The sequence below is a fragment of the Halichoeres trimaculatus genome, unplaced genomic scaffold (genome assembly GCF_033239565.1).
Source record: "Halichoeres trimaculatus isolate MK-OKI-2021-1 unplaced genomic scaffold, fHalTri1.1 fHalTri1_scaffold_15, whole genome shotgun sequence".
Taxonomy (NCBI): Eukaryota; Metazoa; Chordata; class Actinopteri; order Labriformes; family Labridae; genus Halichoeres; species Halichoeres trimaculatus.
Genome location: NW_027437193.1, coordinates 32,451,013 through 32,469,918, shown reverse-complemented (window position 1 = coordinate 32,469,918; position 18,906 = coordinate 32,451,013). Strand labels below are relative to the sequence as shown.

The following is an 18,906-nucleotide window of genomic DNA, read 5'->3' as shown; positions in this document are numbered from 1 at the left end:
CAGTAGTTCAGTTAGATGGGAGATGGAGGTGTTCCCTTTTTAGGATGCCTCTTTTGGAGGTGTTCAGGCCGTGCTCTGGGCTGTCAAACCAAGTCATTAAACCAAGACAAGGCTGCAGAGTCTCTTGGAGACAACTTGAGCCATGAAACTGGAAATCTCTGAGAAGTCAGACACTTCTCAAAAATGACAAATGACCACTTGAACACTTTTTTTTCTATTCAGAAACGAGGAAATAACTGTTATTTGTCAAAGTAAGAATCTGCGTCACTGTTTTTTACTCTTCTTTAGTAAAACAGTACATTTGAGAATTCATGGATTATCAAAATAATTTTATTTCAAAATTAAAGGTGTCATTTTGATAAAAGAGCTTCCATGTCCTGATGGATTAACAGATACAGAAAAATAAAAAGTGTTTTGGTAGTTAACTATTATTGCTTACTTAGGGCAGTGGTGGAAAACCCTTCAAACTGGATGGTGGTCTAATAAATCTTTTAAACGCAGTATGTTTAAAGGTAGGCTCTGCAGGAGTTTTGGTTACTTGTTAGTAAACACAACATTCAAACTGCACACACCCACAGCCTCTGACTGGGACTATGTGAACACACTCACTAGCCCAGCAACCAACTGTAGCATCCCGTTTCTACGTAGGAAAGACTCAAGAGTCGTGCACCTGATTTGGCTTGTTAGCACAAGCTAATCATGGGTATCTGACACTTACCTGGTTTGCAGAAAGCAAACTCAAGTCGCTCTTCATCCAGTGCTGCTCTCCAATAAAACAATAAAGCAAGTGAAAGTAAAGCCACACTTCACCCTTATTTAGAAAAAAAAAGTTTTATGTGTTTGGTGTTGCGTTTTATAGTTACGTCCACTATCATAGCTGCTCTGATTAAGAATAGAATAGAAATGTATTGTCATACACACATTGTATTGTACCACTGTAACAAGTACAACAAAATTGAAGTCACAGCAGCAATCAAGAAAACAAAAGTAAGAAAGTGTATAGAAAGTGCAAAAAGGTCCATCAAAAAATAGATGCTGACAGCTTGTCCATCATTCTCCAGTTCAGCCAGTCTCCACCTCCACAGGGTCCAGGACTGAGCCTCCCCAGCAGTCTGTTCAGTCTCTGTCTCCTGGTCGTAAGCAAAATTTTGGAAAGATCAACCTCAGTACAAAAAGTAAAAGCCGCAATTTTGCTCAGCAAAAGAACGTTGCTGGTGTTAAAGCTTGCATTGAAAAACAGTAGGTTTGAAAATAATAAATAATGTGCGGCATGTTTGCGCAAAAAATTTGCATCCAGTGTGCAAAGGGCTTTAGTCTGTGTTACAAACCTCAGATGAGTGATGAGTGTGAGGATACCAACAGGCTGCAGAAATAAAGACATGAGTGTGAGTTCTTTCTGTAAATAGAAAGTCAGTCTGTGCCCACAGGCCTCTCCAGCCAAGGTCATCATTAAGAAGACCTCCCCTGTTTGCTTGTTGCAGCACAAAACACAGCTTAACAGCAGAGCAGAGTTAAAGTATCTATTAGTAACCATGGCAACCATAGATTTCTGCTGGTGGTGAGGAGTGTGTCCCACAGTTCAGCTCATTATTTTTACCTTCTACCTCCATACTGAGAGCCCTCCAGAATACAAGTGTGACTCTCATGCAGAGTGAAGTGGTACAGAGGGGGACGGGTTTTGGAAATGGCCTTTGTGAAGTATTTGTTTACAGCTGAGTCCCCAGAGAAATGTTTCATATGAAGGACAGGCTGAAGGCCAAAGACGGGGCCACAGTTCAGCAGCATTTCATGATTACATTTGGAAAAGACTGGCTCATTATAGAAGAACAGAACAAGTATGAAATTACTGAAAGGGACAAACAAACCATCCATCAAAAACCCAAATGACTCTTTACGATCAAGACAGGAAGCTGGGAGTGATTACACAGACATGATCCTCCACCATCTTCCCGTCAGGGTGACTGTACTCAAGTGTTTCTAGTTTTTATCATTGCATTAGCTCTGTTTTTATCAGCTTCCATTTCTAAGGATTCAACCTGACTGAGTGAGAAGGAGCTGACTGCTTTCATGTTTTTAATGCTCCTCAAAAAGGAGCCGCTGTTTAGATAGTGTGCTCTGCAGATTACAAAAAGATGCTGATATGGAGAGATAGCTGTTGTTATTTTCCCAAGAATGTGAAGAATTGATATTCATTGTGAAAGGTTTACATAAAAACCTCTGAAACACTAGAAAATACCACCTGATTAAAAAACAAGATCATATCTCCTCACAGGAGCAACATGGTGAACAATAGCTCTTTGTTTGCACCGAAGCAGAAATGTGTCTTTGGCACAGAGCACAGATTAAATCTCAGTCTGAAGGTACGGACCTTAAAGAGTCTCTGGGTTTGATGTACCTGGCCACCCACAGAGACAAGTTTGAGTTCAATCACACACTGGATCTCTCTGTATCATTTTATAGAGACAGACTGTTGTCTGTTGAGTTCATCCCTATCGCTGATTCAGGGATGCTGGTCATTTGTTACAGCGTTCACTCTAATATGACCACCTTTTTCAGTGACGAGTAATCAAATTCAAAATAAGCTTTCTTGGCATGAAGGTTTTTTTTTTTTGAAAAATATGTTACCAAATAAATGGATTAAAAAACACATCAAAAAGCAAATAAATGTTAAGAACAAATGAAGTGATAACATGGAAACACGACAAAAAAACACAAAAACCAAACTAACAATGATCAATATTTCCATGGTCATAGACGTTTTTGTTTTCTAAAACCATCTTTTTAACTATCTCTGACAGCAACCTGTCTAACTCTGGGACCAGCTGTCTCATATTGGGCTGACAGCCAAACAGTCGCGCTCTTGTCCCCAGAATCTTCTAGATCTGTTCCTCTGCAGGGATATTAAGAAATTTAAAGCATAAATTTGTAAATTTGGGTAAAAAATCTGTCTCTAATATTTGTCTAACTTGGACAGGTGACAAGGAAATGAGCTCAGTTTCTACCTTTCCTGTGTCACAGAGCCTACAGACTCTCTGAGATCTCTCTAACCACTGGTTTCTGTACCGACCAGTTTCAACAGCCAGTTTATGATCAGAGAGTCTGTATTTAGTGATTGTCTGTCTCTTTAAGGGCTCTTTAATCGCTGTTCAATAATCTGCCTATTAACTTAATTAAATAACAAGTAATCTAATGAGTTACTATTCTTTCCTCAGATTCCCTTAGTAAAATGATGTATTTGCTTTCGTCTTGCATTTTGGGGAGTGATGGGAGTCACATACGCAATAAGTCACATTTTCCGCATGAGGACAACTCTTGTGAAATACACATGACCATGAATGTTTAAGAAGGTGTTTGACTTTGTTGATCTGTCCTGTCTTTCTCTGTAACTCCCTCTATTCCATGAGCTGAACCTCCAGTTCAGCATAAATCCATCTGTCGAGGAGCAGAGCAACACCATGTAGGATACCTGCAACGAGGCACAAGCTGACGTGTCCAGGCATTTTAGACTTAAAAAAGATAATAAATTTAAGCTGATAAGAACCAAACAAGACTAAAACATAGAGTGGATAGTTCACCAAAAATACCACTATATATATGTATATATATATATATATATATATATATATATATATATATATATATATATATATATATATATATATATATATATATATATATATATACATATTTAGTTATAACTATTGTGTGTACTGTACTCAAATTTACAATCGCCACTTGATTTAACACCTGTAAGAATACAAAAACACGTAAAAACAATCTATTTTTTTTTATTATTGTAAATTAATTCAGGCAGTAAGGGGTCAAAGCACACATTTCACAGCTACCAATAATCTCTGCATGCTCCTTAATAGCAAGGCATGTAGACTCATATTATTCAAACAATCACACAGTTTTACTAAATGGTTCAGCTGTATGAGGCAGTGGGGGGTGTCAGCAACTGCTGACTGTAACTTATTTCAGGGTTTTTATGATTACATAAACGCTAAAAGCAAAAGAATTACAAAATGTTCAACACCTTACACTCAAGGAGCAAAACATTGGACCAGGTTTCCACCACCATAAACACAAAGTCAGCCTCACACTTTTTGCAGAGCAATACACACAGTGATTTGCAAAACACCAAACACACTTGTATACATCAGACACAGAAGTATATGGTGATGTCACATCCTTCAAATTCCAAAGCACTGATTGACAAATCAGCCCACCCATGAGCCAGTTGATTAAACACACACATCAGATGTGTAAACACTATTGCTTGATTATAGACACACCAATCAGGTTTAAGCACTATGAAAATGCAGCAGGTAAGTTCATCTGCTTTAACCAAAATAGAAGGAGTCAGAGGAAGAAGGGTGATCTGTGGAGGACCAGCAGGAGGTAGAGGAAGACCTGGGCCCTGTTCTACGAAGCAAGTTCAGTCTAGCGAGATAGCCTTGGAGCTACCTCGCTGAGCTGAGCGCGGTAGCCGGCGGTCTCACTACACAGTTTTATCAACCTCATAAGTGGATCCAGCTAGGCAATGAGTGCGTGCACACATATAAGGCGGAGCCCGCTGCATCTGACCAATCGCGAACATGGAGCAGTCTGGAGTGTCAGAGCAGGCCGGAGAGAGAAGGACCGCATACTTCACACAGGAGGAGCAGGAGGTGATCATGAGGAAGTATGATGAGGTGAAACATGTGATTAACGTTAAAAGCAACACCGTCGCCGCTGCTACAGCACGGAAGGAGTGCTGGCAGAAAATTGCTGACAGTCTAAATGCGTAAGTGTAGTGGTGCAAAAAAAAAAAAATCTTTTGTGCCATTATCCGTTCAGCGTATGTTGCCATGTAGACTCGCCTCGCTGAGGAGTGATCCCGTGTCGTAGAACAGGGAATCCGGAACCTATCCTCAAAGCTACCTCGCTAGGCAGTAATCCTGCTTCGTAGAACAGGGCCCTGAAGCAGGAGGGGAAAAGGTTTAGTTGTGATTGTCTATGTTGACTGATTTTGGTTATATGAAGAGAAATAAAACATATTTTCAACATTCTGCAGCAATAAACTTGTGTTGTGTTTGGTGAATTTACCATGTTGTATATTTGCACTTTCTCTGTGTACTTCACTTACAGCAATCTAATCTCTGAGAGGTAGAATTGCTAAAAGTGTTTGAAGTTAAACACAGCAGTGTGTAACTGGTTCAAACAGAATAAGGTCTTATGAAATGTGTGTGTTTCATATGCTAACATAATATGGTTTTTATAGATGTGTATATAGTTTTTAAAAGAGTGTTTCATTTTGCACAGGATCTGAGGTGTTCTGCATATTGTGTGTGTGTAGATGTGCTAATTGTGCGTTGTGCTTTGAAATTCCGAGCCTTGCTTTCAAAATCATGCTTAAAGGGGACATATCATGCTTGTTTCTCCTTTTCACTTTGCCAGACTAGGATGCCTGTAAAGCATTTCTGCCCTCAGTACAAGACATTTAGTTCCTTCATTGCCCCACAATAGCGTTCTCAATATCCTCATTTTAGGCCATTCTGAAGATCTCGTTGAAACGCTCCGTTTGGAGAATGACCTCCAGTAACCTCGCAACGTCACAGCCCTTTGTGCTCTGATTGGTCAGTTCTATCAGAGGGGCGGAGGGGGTAGAGCCAGGGGGCGGTTTTTGCAGCATGGCAGTATTTACAAAACCGCCATATTGGATGGGGCAGACCGAGCGAGTTTGCTGTTTGCCAAAACTTCACCGTAAGGCATTGATAGCACTAATAAAATGGCAGAGTGTAGGATATGTCCTTTTGTATTGGACCCCGAGTCAGACCCGGACGGTTCTGCAGCTCAGGAGGAAGAAAATCCACCTGGACACAGATCATCTCAGGACGCTTCAGTGTGGTGAGTCAAAGCGGTACTGTAACGTGTATAGTTTATACGTGGAAATATAGGCAGACTTCACCAATAAACTATTTCTATAACAGGGCTCCATCCTGCTCCTTCACTTTTCTCTGTCTGTTTTATCCATCATGCTGAAAGTGTAGACTAAAGATGGCCTCTACCGCCAGTTCCTCACTATGTTATTACCGCAGCATTATTGTGGTCCAGGTTCACAGTGCATGTCAGAACAAGCATGCAAATATCACAGTCTCACAAGTATTACCACGTGTGCTAAAACTACAGTGTTTTAACTGCTAATTCACCATGTAAAGCCGAGCTGCTCAGCAAAGCAGAGTCCCTGCATCCAGCATCTGAGGGGGGATACTCAGCTCTTGGTGGGTGTATCCCTCGGTGGCGGTTGTGTGACTAACTGACATCACAGAGGAGGAGCTGCTTTATCAGATTACTCCAATAAAAAGAAAGGATCCTCGTGTCATCACGACGGTCGAAATCTCGCGGCCAACTGGCAATGACCTATTTTCAGAGGCATCAAATCTCGTTCTAGGATATCAGAAAAAATAGAATATCTCATTTTTGGAAAATACAGGGGCTGAAAGGTCTTGTTTTCATATGTATTATATTATTAAGTATTAAATCAGGGATCAGCATGATATGTCCCCTTTAAGCAATCGTAAAAAACTGTAACTTGTGATCTAACTGAGTTACTTTAAATTAATCACTAAATAAGCTAAGTTACTTTTTCAAGAAGATATCAGTAATCATTGCTTTTTTTCAAGGTAGCTGTGGCAAAACTGCTCTAATTAGCACCCCCTTATCTACCCATCCCTACATCTCTCATCAATCTGTGTGTGTGTGTGTGTGTGTGTGTGTGTGTGTGTGTGTGTGTGTGTGTGTGTGTGTGTGTGTGTGTGTGTGTGTGTGTGTGTGTGTGTGTGTTTTTTGTGTGTGTGTGTGTGTGTGTGTGTGTGTGTGTGTGTGTGTGTGATGCCTTGTCAGATAAGTATCTCTGTGTATAAACAAGCATTGTGTGGTTTTCTGCTGAGAAACTGTGAGTTCAGGTTTCTGGGTAAATGCAAGCTGTGGACATAGGATTGTGGTCTAGAAGACTGCAACTGATTGTGGTCCAGGGCTGTGGACAGATGATTCAGGTCTAAAGACTATGGACTCTGGCTCTCAGGCTGTGAACGAAGGATCCTGGTTGAAAAGGCTGTGTACTGAGGATTGTGGTCTGATAGATTGTGGCAAAAGAATCTTAGTCTAACGGCTGAAATACACCAGTTGAGTCTTCAGTGCGTCACTGCTTAATCATAATCATCTGAATCCGACAGGTTACCATCTTAGTCAGTGTTTTAACTTACACTGGTCCCGTTGAGTGCCTGGTCTGGCAGGTCACCATCCTATTTTTGCTGGATGCCAGAGCTGTGCTGCGTGTCTTCATGGTGGGGAAGATTGAGCAGGACAGGAAGTCATGCACGGAAACCACCAAAAACACTAAGTGACTGTCAAAATAAAACAGACCGTGTCAAAACCAGCGTGAGCTGCCTGAACTTTTCTGACTTACAGCGTCTCGCTATGTCTCTGTCATCTCACGTCTTTGCCTCATATCCATGCTGAGCTCTCATTCAAAATAGTTTAAGAGCAGGATTTTGATTGACAAGCCCCACTAGCTCCTGCACCCCCCCTAAAAAATATAATTTATTTCTATAGACGCAGTCTATAGAAGTTGCAATTGAAATGACGTCAATGGCAGGGAACATGGACATTTTAGTATTGGCCAGTTGATGGGTGTATTCATGTGTATGTTTGATCAGTCATACACTACAATTTTGTACTGTCCTAAAATTCAGCTTCTTTACTTGGGGATATTAAGCAAATATGAGATTAAAATATGATTAATTACATTGATTAATTAAATATCTTGTGATTAATTTGATTAATTTTTTGTAACCCGCTGACAGCACTAGTTCATTTACATGCTGGACTGAACATGCAACCAGTGTGAGTTGATGCATGTGTGAGTTAACACGCATCAGAGCAACTGAAGACTCATCCGGTGTGTTCCCAGTGTGAGGAGTTGCAAAGTGTTGTTCCAGCCATGAAAGAAAAATGTTTTTGTCATGAGCTGACTGTCTCTGCTCAGACATGGGATCACCACTGTCTTGTTTTAAGTTACATGTCGTTACAAATATCCATGAAACACTCATACATCCTCATTTTAACTGAAATATTAAAACAGTGCACCATGCAGCACCACTGATCCGCCCATATAGAGCAATCAGTTACGACGAGGTGTCTTCTTTTATTGTTCCTATAGATTATTCAAATTCTTGGATAGAAATGTTCTGATGGTTAAGTCAGAGAGAAACACGAGGCTAGAGAACTGTTTATGGTGTTTATGGTGTTTACAGCATGAAGAGAATGAAGTGAAGAGGAGGACTTCATCCTGGACCTGGAGTCAAACATCCAGCCTGTCTACCTCCAGTCTGCGTTGGTGTTTCTGACTAGTGTACATGTTTTTTGACTCTGTCTGTTGGACTGTGTCTGCTCTGGCTGCCGGCCTGTGTATTGACTGCTCTTTGAATAAATACATGGTGAATTTTTAGCTGTCTCTGGAGCCTCCGTTCAGGTCCAGTCTTTGTTTCAGTGTCACAGATCTCCTTCTCTCCGGTCCAAGCTCTGCACGAGGCGGCTGCAGTGTGCCGTGGCTTGGACTCACTCCCTCACCTCAGGAGGCTTTTGTGTGATTTTCCTCAACAGTAAAAATGTGCCTACAGGAGATAGGGCTGCAGTGGGCCAGGCTAGCTGAGTTTAAAGTCCCTAACCTTACCTTACCTGACTAAACCATCACATTTTCTCAGTGTGTGTGTGAGCTAAACTCCATCAAGTCTTTAAAGTGAGCAGATTCAGTGTTTGATCATTCACGCGTTTGCAGCTTTGATCATAACACATGAAGTTATATCAAACAACAGGACCATGATGGTGCTGACTCATCAGTCAACAGTCAGGAAACACAAACTCAACCACTTCCTAAATATTCAGTCTCAAATCTGAACTAGGATGGAGCTATTATTGAAGCAAAAGTAAATGTGTGTGTGTAAATGCATCTACAAACAAATGAAGTGATCCACAAATGTGTGGACAAATTCGCAAATGTATAAAATAATTACAATTGCATGCACAAATCTACAAATGTATGGACTGATTTGCAAATAATATACAGTCCCAAATGGCTAAAAAGTCCAGGTGATTTTTACTAGACCTGAAGATAGACACAAATCATCAGTTACAGCTGAGGCAGGCCTCCCAATTGGCTTTCTGTGTACACAGGATTTTTGCTACAGTCCCGCCGTGTGCGTGATCTGCAAATGTGTAGAGGAAATGTATCTATAAGAGGAGGGTAAGTTTTCTCTGAGCTCAGGCTCACAGGCACAGGCCTCCAGGTGGAGTTATCATCGTGGCACCGTGCCTCAATCCAGGCTGTGGAATGCAAAGCGACATTTTCATGTTTGCAAATTCCCTTGAATTTTGTCCCAAATACGCCTCCACAGTTCATCCCATCTCGGTTGGATAATTGCAATTCTGTGTACGTTATACGGCTCAGGGCTGCACACCTGCTGACTGGGAAGAGACGACATGATCACATCACGCCTGTACTGGCCTCTCTTCACTGGCTCCCTGTCAGCTTCAGGATCCAGTTTCGAATTGTGCTGTTTGTCCATAAGAGTTTGCATGGGTTGGCACCACCATACCTTAGTGAGTGTTTGAACCAGCATGCTTTAATCAGAGCGTAGTCTCATGGACATAGTCTAGTGGACGTAGTCTCGTGGACATAGTCTAGTGGCATGGTCCCGTGGATGTAGTTTTCGCGAATGTAGTTTTCGCGGATGTAGTCTCATGGACGTAGTCTGGTGGACGTAGCCTCGTGGACGTGGTCTAGTGGACGTAGTCTCGTGGACATAGTCTCGTGGACATGGTCTTGTGGACATAGTCTCGTGGACATAGTCTCCTGAACATAGCCTCGTGGACGTGGTCTAATGGATGTAGCCCCGTGGACGTAGTCTCGTGGACGTGGTCTTGTGGATGTGGTCTAGTGGACATAGTCTTGTGAACGTGGTCTCGTGGACGTGGTCTCGTGGACGTGGTCTAGTGGATGTAGTCTCGAAGACGTAGCCTCGTGGACCTAGTCTAGTGGACGTAGTCTCGTGGACATAGTCTAGTGGCATGGTCCCGTGGATGTAGTTTTCGCGGATGTAGTTTTCGCGGATGTAGTCTCATGGACGTAGTCTGGTGGACGTAGCCTCGTGGACGTGGTCTAGTGGACGTAGTCTCGTGGACATAGTCTCGTGGACATAGTCTTGTGGACATAGTCTCGTGGACATAGTCTCGTGGACATAGCCTCGTGGACATAGTCTAGTGGATGTAGCCTCGTGGACGTAGTCTCGTGGATGTGGTCTTGTGGATGTGGTCTAGTGGACATAGTCTCGTGAACGTGGTCTCGTGGACGTGGTCTCGTGGACGTGGTCTAGTGGATGTAGTCTCGTAGACGTAGCCTCGTGGACCTAGTCTTGTGGACGTAGTCTCGTCGTGGAAGTAGCCTTGTGGACATAGTCTCGTGGACGTGGTCTAGTTGAAGTAGCCTCGTGGACGTGGTCTAGTGGACATAGTCTCATGGACGTAGTCCTGTGGACAAAGCCTCATGGACATAGTCTCGTGGACGTGGTCTAGTGGACGTAGTCTCATGGACGTGGTCTCGTGGACGTGGTCTCGTGGACGTGGTCTTGTGGATGTGGTCTAGTGGACATAGTCTCATGGACGTGGTCTCGTGGACGTGGTCTCGTGGACGTGGTCTAGTGGATGTATTCTCGTAGACGTAGCCTCGTGGATGTAGCCACGTGGACGTAGTCTCGTGGACCTAGTCTTGTGGACCTAGTCTCGTCGTGGAAGTAGCCGCGTGGACGTAGTCTCGCGGACATGGTCTAGTGGACGTAGTCTCGCGGACGTGGTTTAGTGGATGTAGCCTCGTGGACGTGGTCTAGTGGACATAGTCTCATGGATGTAGTCTCCCGATGTCACCGTCTGTTTTTGAAGCAAATCAGCTGCAGCGGCCATATTTGGAGTGACATGGGCTTCAGGTGTCCACACAAACAGCTTCAGGGCGATGGTGCACTGTGTTCTGATAGTGAAATTAGTGATTCAGACGTTTTTTGGACTTGGCTGTTTGTTTTTATTTCTGTGTATTTCTGCTGTGAATACGGCTTTTTTTTTTTTGGCTTGGTGTGTATGTGACTTCCTGTACTTCTGGACCCAGCCTCAAGAGGACACTTGAGAAACAGCAGATTTTAGCACTTCAGCATTGTTTCATATTTTTACACCAGAGGTTGCCACTTGGTCAAAACACCAGGTCCTTCTTGATGTCCCAAGAGTGAGGCTTAAAGCAAGAGGTGACAGAGCCTTGACGGGGCTGCTCCCACACTGAGGCCTCTGAATATCAGGACCGCTCAGACTACTGAGAGCTTTAAATCACTTCTTAAAACCCACCTCTTTGCACTGGCATTTAATACATGTTGAGCAAGACAACTTTTTGTTTTTGTCCATTCATTGTGGCTTTTTCTTTTGTGTTTTTTTTTTTTAATATCTACCCTTTTGACTATTTTACACCAACTAATTGTTTTTACTGACTGTGTTTTTAAGCTTGTGCAGTACTTTGGTCATCTGCACTGGTTTTAAAACAGTTCTTTTTTGTAAGCGTTTTCTTTAGTAATACATTTTTCAAACTGCACAGAGACATCGTGGACAGCCTGTACTTCCTGTCGTGTCTTTTTGATCAGGAACAGACGTGACACCCTTCTTCTCTAACCATTACTCTTCTTCATCTGACCTTCCTAATGATTCAGGATCAGTGCACAGCCACAGGACAGCGCCCAGGGACTGAGTCGAAGTCTGATGACTGCTTTGCTCAGGGGCAGAGGCAGGAGAAAAACCCACTCAACCCTGACTGCCACACTCAGAAGCCTCTCTTTGACAGCGTGATGCTCTGATGTTACGTAAAGAGGATGAATCTTTGCCGTGGATGGTTAGTGACGGAGCTTAGTGCAGCAGAGGGAATTAACCTGTTTAAATTAATAACTGTGGCTTCCTGACCGCCCACACTCCTTTTGAGTCCTGTTTTACGCCCTCACATGCTTTTGTTGCTTTGGCTGCAGACGTGTGTGCATGGGGGAGCACTGCAGCCTTAAAATGTCAGCAGCTCCTTCCCCAGCTGTTGTTAGAAACACTGTTTTTCTTTGATACCTCCTCCTCTTTGTCGTTTTTCATCCCTCTTTTTATTTCTAATGTTAAATCCTGTGCCAGGACCATGGATCTCCTTTGTCTTTACTCTTGTATGAGCTCGTTCTGGCTGTGTAAGTCTGGTCCTAATGTGTTATGTTGTCTCTTTATGTTTTTAGTGTTGCTCCTGTTGTGATCAGCCTCCTTTAACTCCTTGTTCTCCAGTTATTTGTGAAAGACATGAGGACATGAAAGGCCTATTGGTGATCCTCACAGTCTTGTTACAGTATAAATCTTTCTGTGTCTGGGGACCTGAATCCCTACAGGGACAGGTTCTGTCTTGAATTGTGTTGTCTGGCTTGAAGCACAATATATCCACTGACTTTGGGCTCACACTGGGTATTTAGGACGAAGTTGAGTATTCTCAGTTTCAACTCTTTATTTCATGACTTTTCAAACTAACATCTTCTTTTGGGAGCATCCATCAGAGCGTGGGGTGATGAATCAGTCAACACTTTTCTAAACATCTTTCTGAGACCTGGAAGAAAACAACTGTTATCATTTCTAAATTTTTCTGCATTAAATAATTGTCTTAGTTGAAAGTAGCATGCTGCATAAATTTATTTTCATAAGCATTTATTAATCTTTTTTAAAAATCAAATGTCCTTTGCAGGGAACAGCAGGACTTCCTTGAACTGAAAAACTGTCTTCTTCTGTTATCTTTCCGACAGTTTTAAAGAGGAAACCAGCAGTTTTGTTTTTTTTGTGTGTGTGATTTAAAAAAACATAAATCATTTACTATCTTAATGTTAGCGTGTAACCGTTGTAGCTTGTTTGCCCACCCTTTTCCAGGTGAATAAATATAATCAAATCTAGAGAAAAACATTTAAAACTTAAAGATGCTATGAGGATCTATTTTAATGTGACTGGCTTGCCACTTTCTGACCCAAACTCTCATGTATAGTGTCTTACAGATGTGACTTTTTAACCAGGTATGTGTTTGTTTTGGAACAAATTTTCTTTGTTAAAGTTAACTTTTTTACAAGGTACAACACCACGAGGTACAGGACTTATCACTACAGCTACGTAGCGCTACGGTTTGAAACATGACAACAAGCAAACACTGTCAGTTTGTCTACCAAGCAGAGCTAATCTAACCTCACTCTTCATTTTATTGATAGACTCTCAAGTTTGAACAGACCACTGCAGAATAACAGCTACATGTTGGAATGAACATTAGCACAAACAGTGAAGCCTCTGTGTTAGCCTTTAGCTTTTGTGCTATCTCTCTCCTGTTTATCTTTCTTCTGCTCTTCTGTCTTTTTTTCTGTCTGACAGTTAGGCTCCAGTGTCCACCATCACTACAAAATTAATCACAGAAATTCAGCAGAGAAAAACACAGATCTCTCTTCTCTCTACTAAACTTCATCAGCCAGTGTGGTGTTGGCATAGAGACCTAGATCAAATCAATCTGGTCCTTGCCAACCTGATTGAGAAGCTACTAAGTAACATTTAGAAATAACCTGTATTGGTGCTAATAATCTTATTTTAAAGTGTGGATGACAATAAGGTATATATCTAGAAGGGAGACTTATTAAGATCACTCAGAAACTCCTCACGGGGACTTTAAACTCTTTTATGTCATGTGGAAAACACCCTATGATACTGTGTTTTCAAAACTCACAGCAACTCTTTTGTGGCAGTTATTAGTGTCTCAGGTGAAGGTGTGATGGTCAACAGGTAACAGAGAAGAGGACCTACACATAGACAGAGACAGGAATCCTCAAACACATGACTGAAGACTGAAATGAATGAGAGCTTTTCAAAGGCCTGAATGATGGACAGGGGTCATGCTGCTGTGTTTGTTATTCCTGCCTGCTGGATGAAGCCTGCTCCGTGTCCCATATATCTGCTGTGTTTTTGACAGTCTGAACGGCACAAGTCACACTGAATCTGACATTTTGAAATCAGATTCAGGTCACTTTCAGATGCAGTGCCCAATCAGATACTGGGGTCTGAACAATGAGGTCATATTTAATGTGACTTTGACATCGTTCTGGAGCGACACAGCACAGTTCTGTGCTTCTTTGGAGTTTATTGGCAGGTCTTTGGAGTACAGGAAGTCCACCGTGCTGCTGCTGTTGTTGTTATTGTGGCTATGGAGGAAGCAGGAAGAAGAAGCAGAAAAGATACCCATTGCATCATGACGTTCTCTGTGCATTGAGATGTTGTCCCTGCGTCTCTGTTTTGATCAGGATACCATGTAAACAGGAATAACCCTGTTTGCTCAGACAAGTAAACGGGTTATTCCGAATGTTACAGACACTGGAATATTGACCTTAACCCCTCTGTTGACTGCATGTAAACATAGCCACTAGCCACGTATACATGGACCCAAATATTCCGCTTGCATTCGGTTTATTTGCTCAAACGGAAAGAATTATACCTTTGTATACACCTCATTCTGAAAGAAAAGTGCCAATCTGAATGGACATTTAATCGGTTTCACAGGGGTGGAATATTCTTTCCCCAAACCAATTGAGGAATCATGTATCCACTCAAACAGAAAGTTGTCAGGGTGTGTTCTTTCAGCATGCTCAGATATGACGTAAGACGCATCTAGAGACGTTCCTCAATTTTAAAAATGGCGGCAAGCCGTCAGCACTGGACTGCTGCGGAAAGTTTGTTTTTGATCCAAACTTTGAAAGAAATGAACATAATTCCAAGACTGAACGGACGATAAACTCGAATACAGAGTATTGCAACACCATGTAGACCAGAGATCGGAATACTCCTTTCCATGTATACTATTGTTTTTGGAAAAGTCATTCAGAAAGATTCATACGGAAAGACGGAAAACTCCTCATGTAACCATGGCTATTGACTCTGGTTAAGGAAGTGTTCCGAGCGGACTCTAAGTGACATCAGAAACAGATCAGTGGGTGGGTCTGTTGGTCACACACGGTTCCCAGGCTGCTATGGAGCACAGTTTGTCTCTGTGTCTTTACTAATTCAGAGCAGCAGTAACTTGTTTCAGACACTGAACCTTTATAACAACCTGCCACTCCTGTCTCCATCACTCCTGCTTCTCCTCCTCCTATTGGACGGCTGCTCCTCTCATCTTGCGCTCCTCACCATTAACTGACCACTCATCCTGACATGTGGATATTACTCTGTATAACAGGCTCACGCTCCCTCCTTCACCCATTCTCTCCTTTCATCTCCAGCTGCACTCCAACTCTGACAAGGGCGATGGCTCAGTGAGATACATCCTGTCCGGCGAGGGGGCCGGCTCCGTCTTCATAATTGATGAGACATCGGGTGACATCCACGCTGCCAAGAGCCTGGACAGAGAGACCAAGTCCCAGTATGTGCTGCACGCAAGGGCAGTGGACAGGCGAACCAACCGCTCCTTGGAGGTGGAGTCAGAGTTCATCATCAAGGTCCAGGACGTCAACGACAACGCCCCCACTTTCCCTGACGGACCGTTCTCAGCCTCCGTGCCTGAGATGTCTGATGTCGGTAAGCCAGGAGAGTGTAACACCTCATTCAGACCACACACACTCAGTCAACCTGAGCTCAGCGCTCTCTGATCATGTGGATCGGTGTTAGACAGGTCATTAACGTGAGCCAGCAGGAGTCCTGCAGAGACCTGGTATGAACAGAGACAGTTCATTGGGTAAAGGCCGAGAGGGCCACTTGCACTTCACTGTAAAAAGGGAATCTTCGATCAGTTGCAGTGATGTTATTTTTTCAATCAATCCAGCTCAATATTTTTAAGTTAAGGTTTCAAATGTATTTTTGTGGATCATGTCAACTTGAAATTCTGCGTTGCTACAACTAATAAAAAGAAGTAGTTGGACCAACTTAAATTGTTTCAATTGGTCACACCTAAATAAATTAAGTTCTTTGAAATGAAATTAACAAGTTCATTTAACACAATTTAGTAGGTCAAATAAACTAAATTTTCTAATTCTTCTCAAATCAATATTTTGCATTAGTTCAACATAAAATTCTAAGTTGTTTCAACTCAATAATCTGCAAAACTCAAAAGGAAAAACCATGGATGAGGAGGGAACACTGTGGATATGAGACCCTGATGCACATTAAGATACCATGCGGGGATAGTGTGTCTGTGCTCCATGGCATGGACTAGCTGCCTGTCTGTGGTCCACTGCGCTAGCTAATTGGCTGACTGGCTGTCTGTGCTGAACAGCATAGGCTGCTTGACTGTGCCCCATGGCATTGGCTGCCTGGCTCTGCTCCATGGCATTGGCTGCTTGTCCTGGCTGCCTCGCCATCTGTGCTCCAATTAAAATTCTCTCTCAGTAATGGTAATTTGAATATAACTGAAGACTAAACCCAGTTTGTCATTTCTGATCATAATTTTAGTCCATCAACACATCTCATTTATTAACATATAAAATATTAAACATGCTTAAAGGTACACGGTCCATGCCACAGGGCACAGACAGCGAGTCCATGCCATGTGGAGCACAGAAAGCCTGTGCCCTTGGCAGGACAACATCTTAATGTACAGCGGGGTCTAATAACCACTGCACTCCCTCCTCACTCCTCACTCCAGTTTGAAATGAGTCAATTCAATAATTCAATACAATTTAGTTTGATGAACATGGATTTAGTTGTGATCTCTTAAGAAATTTGAGATTAAGATTAAATATATTATCCAGAGATATTGCGTGCAACTGCTAAAATTAATAAAATTAGGTTAATTCAACAAAACATTTTTTTCAGTGTAGAATCTGACAGTTTACCACCTATCATAAAATAGAGGTTATGGCTCATGTATACCTAAAAAGGCAAAAAAAAAATCACATTAGAGAAAAAATGTGAGCAATGTTATCTAACAGATCTGGTATGCAGAACACCTGGGGGTAAATCTTTCTTTAGTGCAGTCGAAACATCTGGCTCTAGCATTTGAATCGGCCCATCGCTGAGTCTGATTCAGTGATTAACTCCAATGTCCACTCCACTAGTTGCTCTGTTAGTAAACTTGATAGACGTCGCCTCTGTTGTCTAGTATTGCCTCTGACTACTGACCACAGAACATTTTGATGCTGCTAACAGGTTGAACTTAATCTGCGCTCAAAGTGCGTGTACATCTTTATGATGACGCAGACTGATAATCCCTCTGTACAGAACAAATGCATGATACTACTGAGCATGAGGAGTGGTGGTCTTCTGAATAGCATTTACTTGTCTCTGTGTATCATCTCCTGTTTTCTTCTTGGTGCTCATTCTTTCTCACTGACCCTCTGACCTTTTCCGAGCCATCACTCTCTCTCTACTTCCTGTCCTCTGTTCCTGAGATCTCTCACCTTTTTCTGAACCGCTCTGCCTCTCAGCAGGATGTCTTTTGATTTGTATCCTCTTTGCTGAATCCTCTTCAGCGAATTAAAGGTTCAAACTTTTTAAGGGTCAGGTTAGGAGCAGATGTTGAGAAAACACACAAGCTGTGCGAGCAGTCAGATCCCTGCTGTGAGAGTTTAATGGACTTCAAATGTAGCTCTTTCTCCTACACATTCAACCTTTCACAGTATAAGATTAGCTCCCGTCTTCACGTCAGAAGTCCAGGATTATCTTATAGAAATAACTGATTGGTGGTCAATCAGCTGAAATGATGGAACTTCAAAGTACCTTTTATTGAATAATGCTTATCATGCTCATCTTACATGGCTGTATTACAGTTGGTGATTGGACCCACCCTCAGGTGTCCCTTTGAGGTGGAAAAGTACCCACAGACCCAGTAGAATCAAAGGAAACACATTTGACAATCAACACCACTGAAAACTGTAAAAGATAAAATGAACGCTAAAGCTGTGAGTTCTTTAGTTTGTAGCCTGAGTGCATATTCTAACACAGTCACACAGAGAGCACAGGAAATCCATGGTGAGTGATTTCACAGCTACAGTAAAAAACTAAAGCCTTAGAGTTAGCTTGGTGATCTATATGAACATAGGAGTTGTGTTTAAAATGCAAAGACTAAAAGCACTGAAGGGACCCTTAATTTAGCCCTGAACATGTACCAGAGTCTCTGCCAGGGGATCAAACCGTGCAGGTCTACCATGATGAATGAGATGCTGCCACATGCTCCAGTTAATGGGCTGTGGCTCTCAACAAGAGCCCAGCTGATGGCCCACTCTGTTTCCTTCTGCTCTTTGTTCCCTTCAGATAAGTGACAAACACAGGAACCACACACAGAGCCAAATCACAGATTTCTGCTGGGTCACACCTCAGAGTAACTCCCGGCTGGAGAATCAGCACCTAAAGTGATGGATTAGGTTCAGAATGTTCCTACATTATACTAGAAAATTCCAGAAAAACAAACCTTTTTGTTCTCTTATCTTTGAAGATTTAATGATGAAAAGGCATCATTTACAGAAGGCCAATCAGCTCATCTGGTGGTATCAATAAACCATAACACTGCTGGGCCTGGCTGCATGTCGCAAAATGACCTCATATAAAGTTAACCCCCTCACTGCCTGAGTTAATTTAAAATCTTTTTTTATGTAAGTTTTGTGTGTTTTTGCATTCTTACAGATGCTAAATTGAGCAGAGATCGTACATTTGAATATAGCACATACAATAGTTATAAATAAGTTGTATGATATGCACAGATATAATAAACTCACCCTCTGACCAATTTATTGGAACATAGTGCATTTTGTTTACTTGTTGATATGTGTAGAATATGAATCAATAGGCATTAGTGGGAAACCAAGGTCATCT

At 42.2% G+C, this 18,906-nt stretch overlaps 1 protein-coding gene across 1 annotated transcript in view; it reads left to right on the top strand.

The window, feature by feature from the left end:
- Positions 1–18,906, top strand: part of LOC141804538 (cadherin-18-like) — a 124,611-nt gene that overhangs the window by 52,785 nt on the left and 52,920 nt on the right. The window contains exon 3 of the mRNA XM_074689009.1: positions 15,384–15,678. Within this exon, the coding sequence (XP_074545110.1) occupies positions 15,384–15,678 (295 nt within the window). The remainder of the gene's footprint in view (positions 1–15,383; positions 15,679–18,906) is intronic.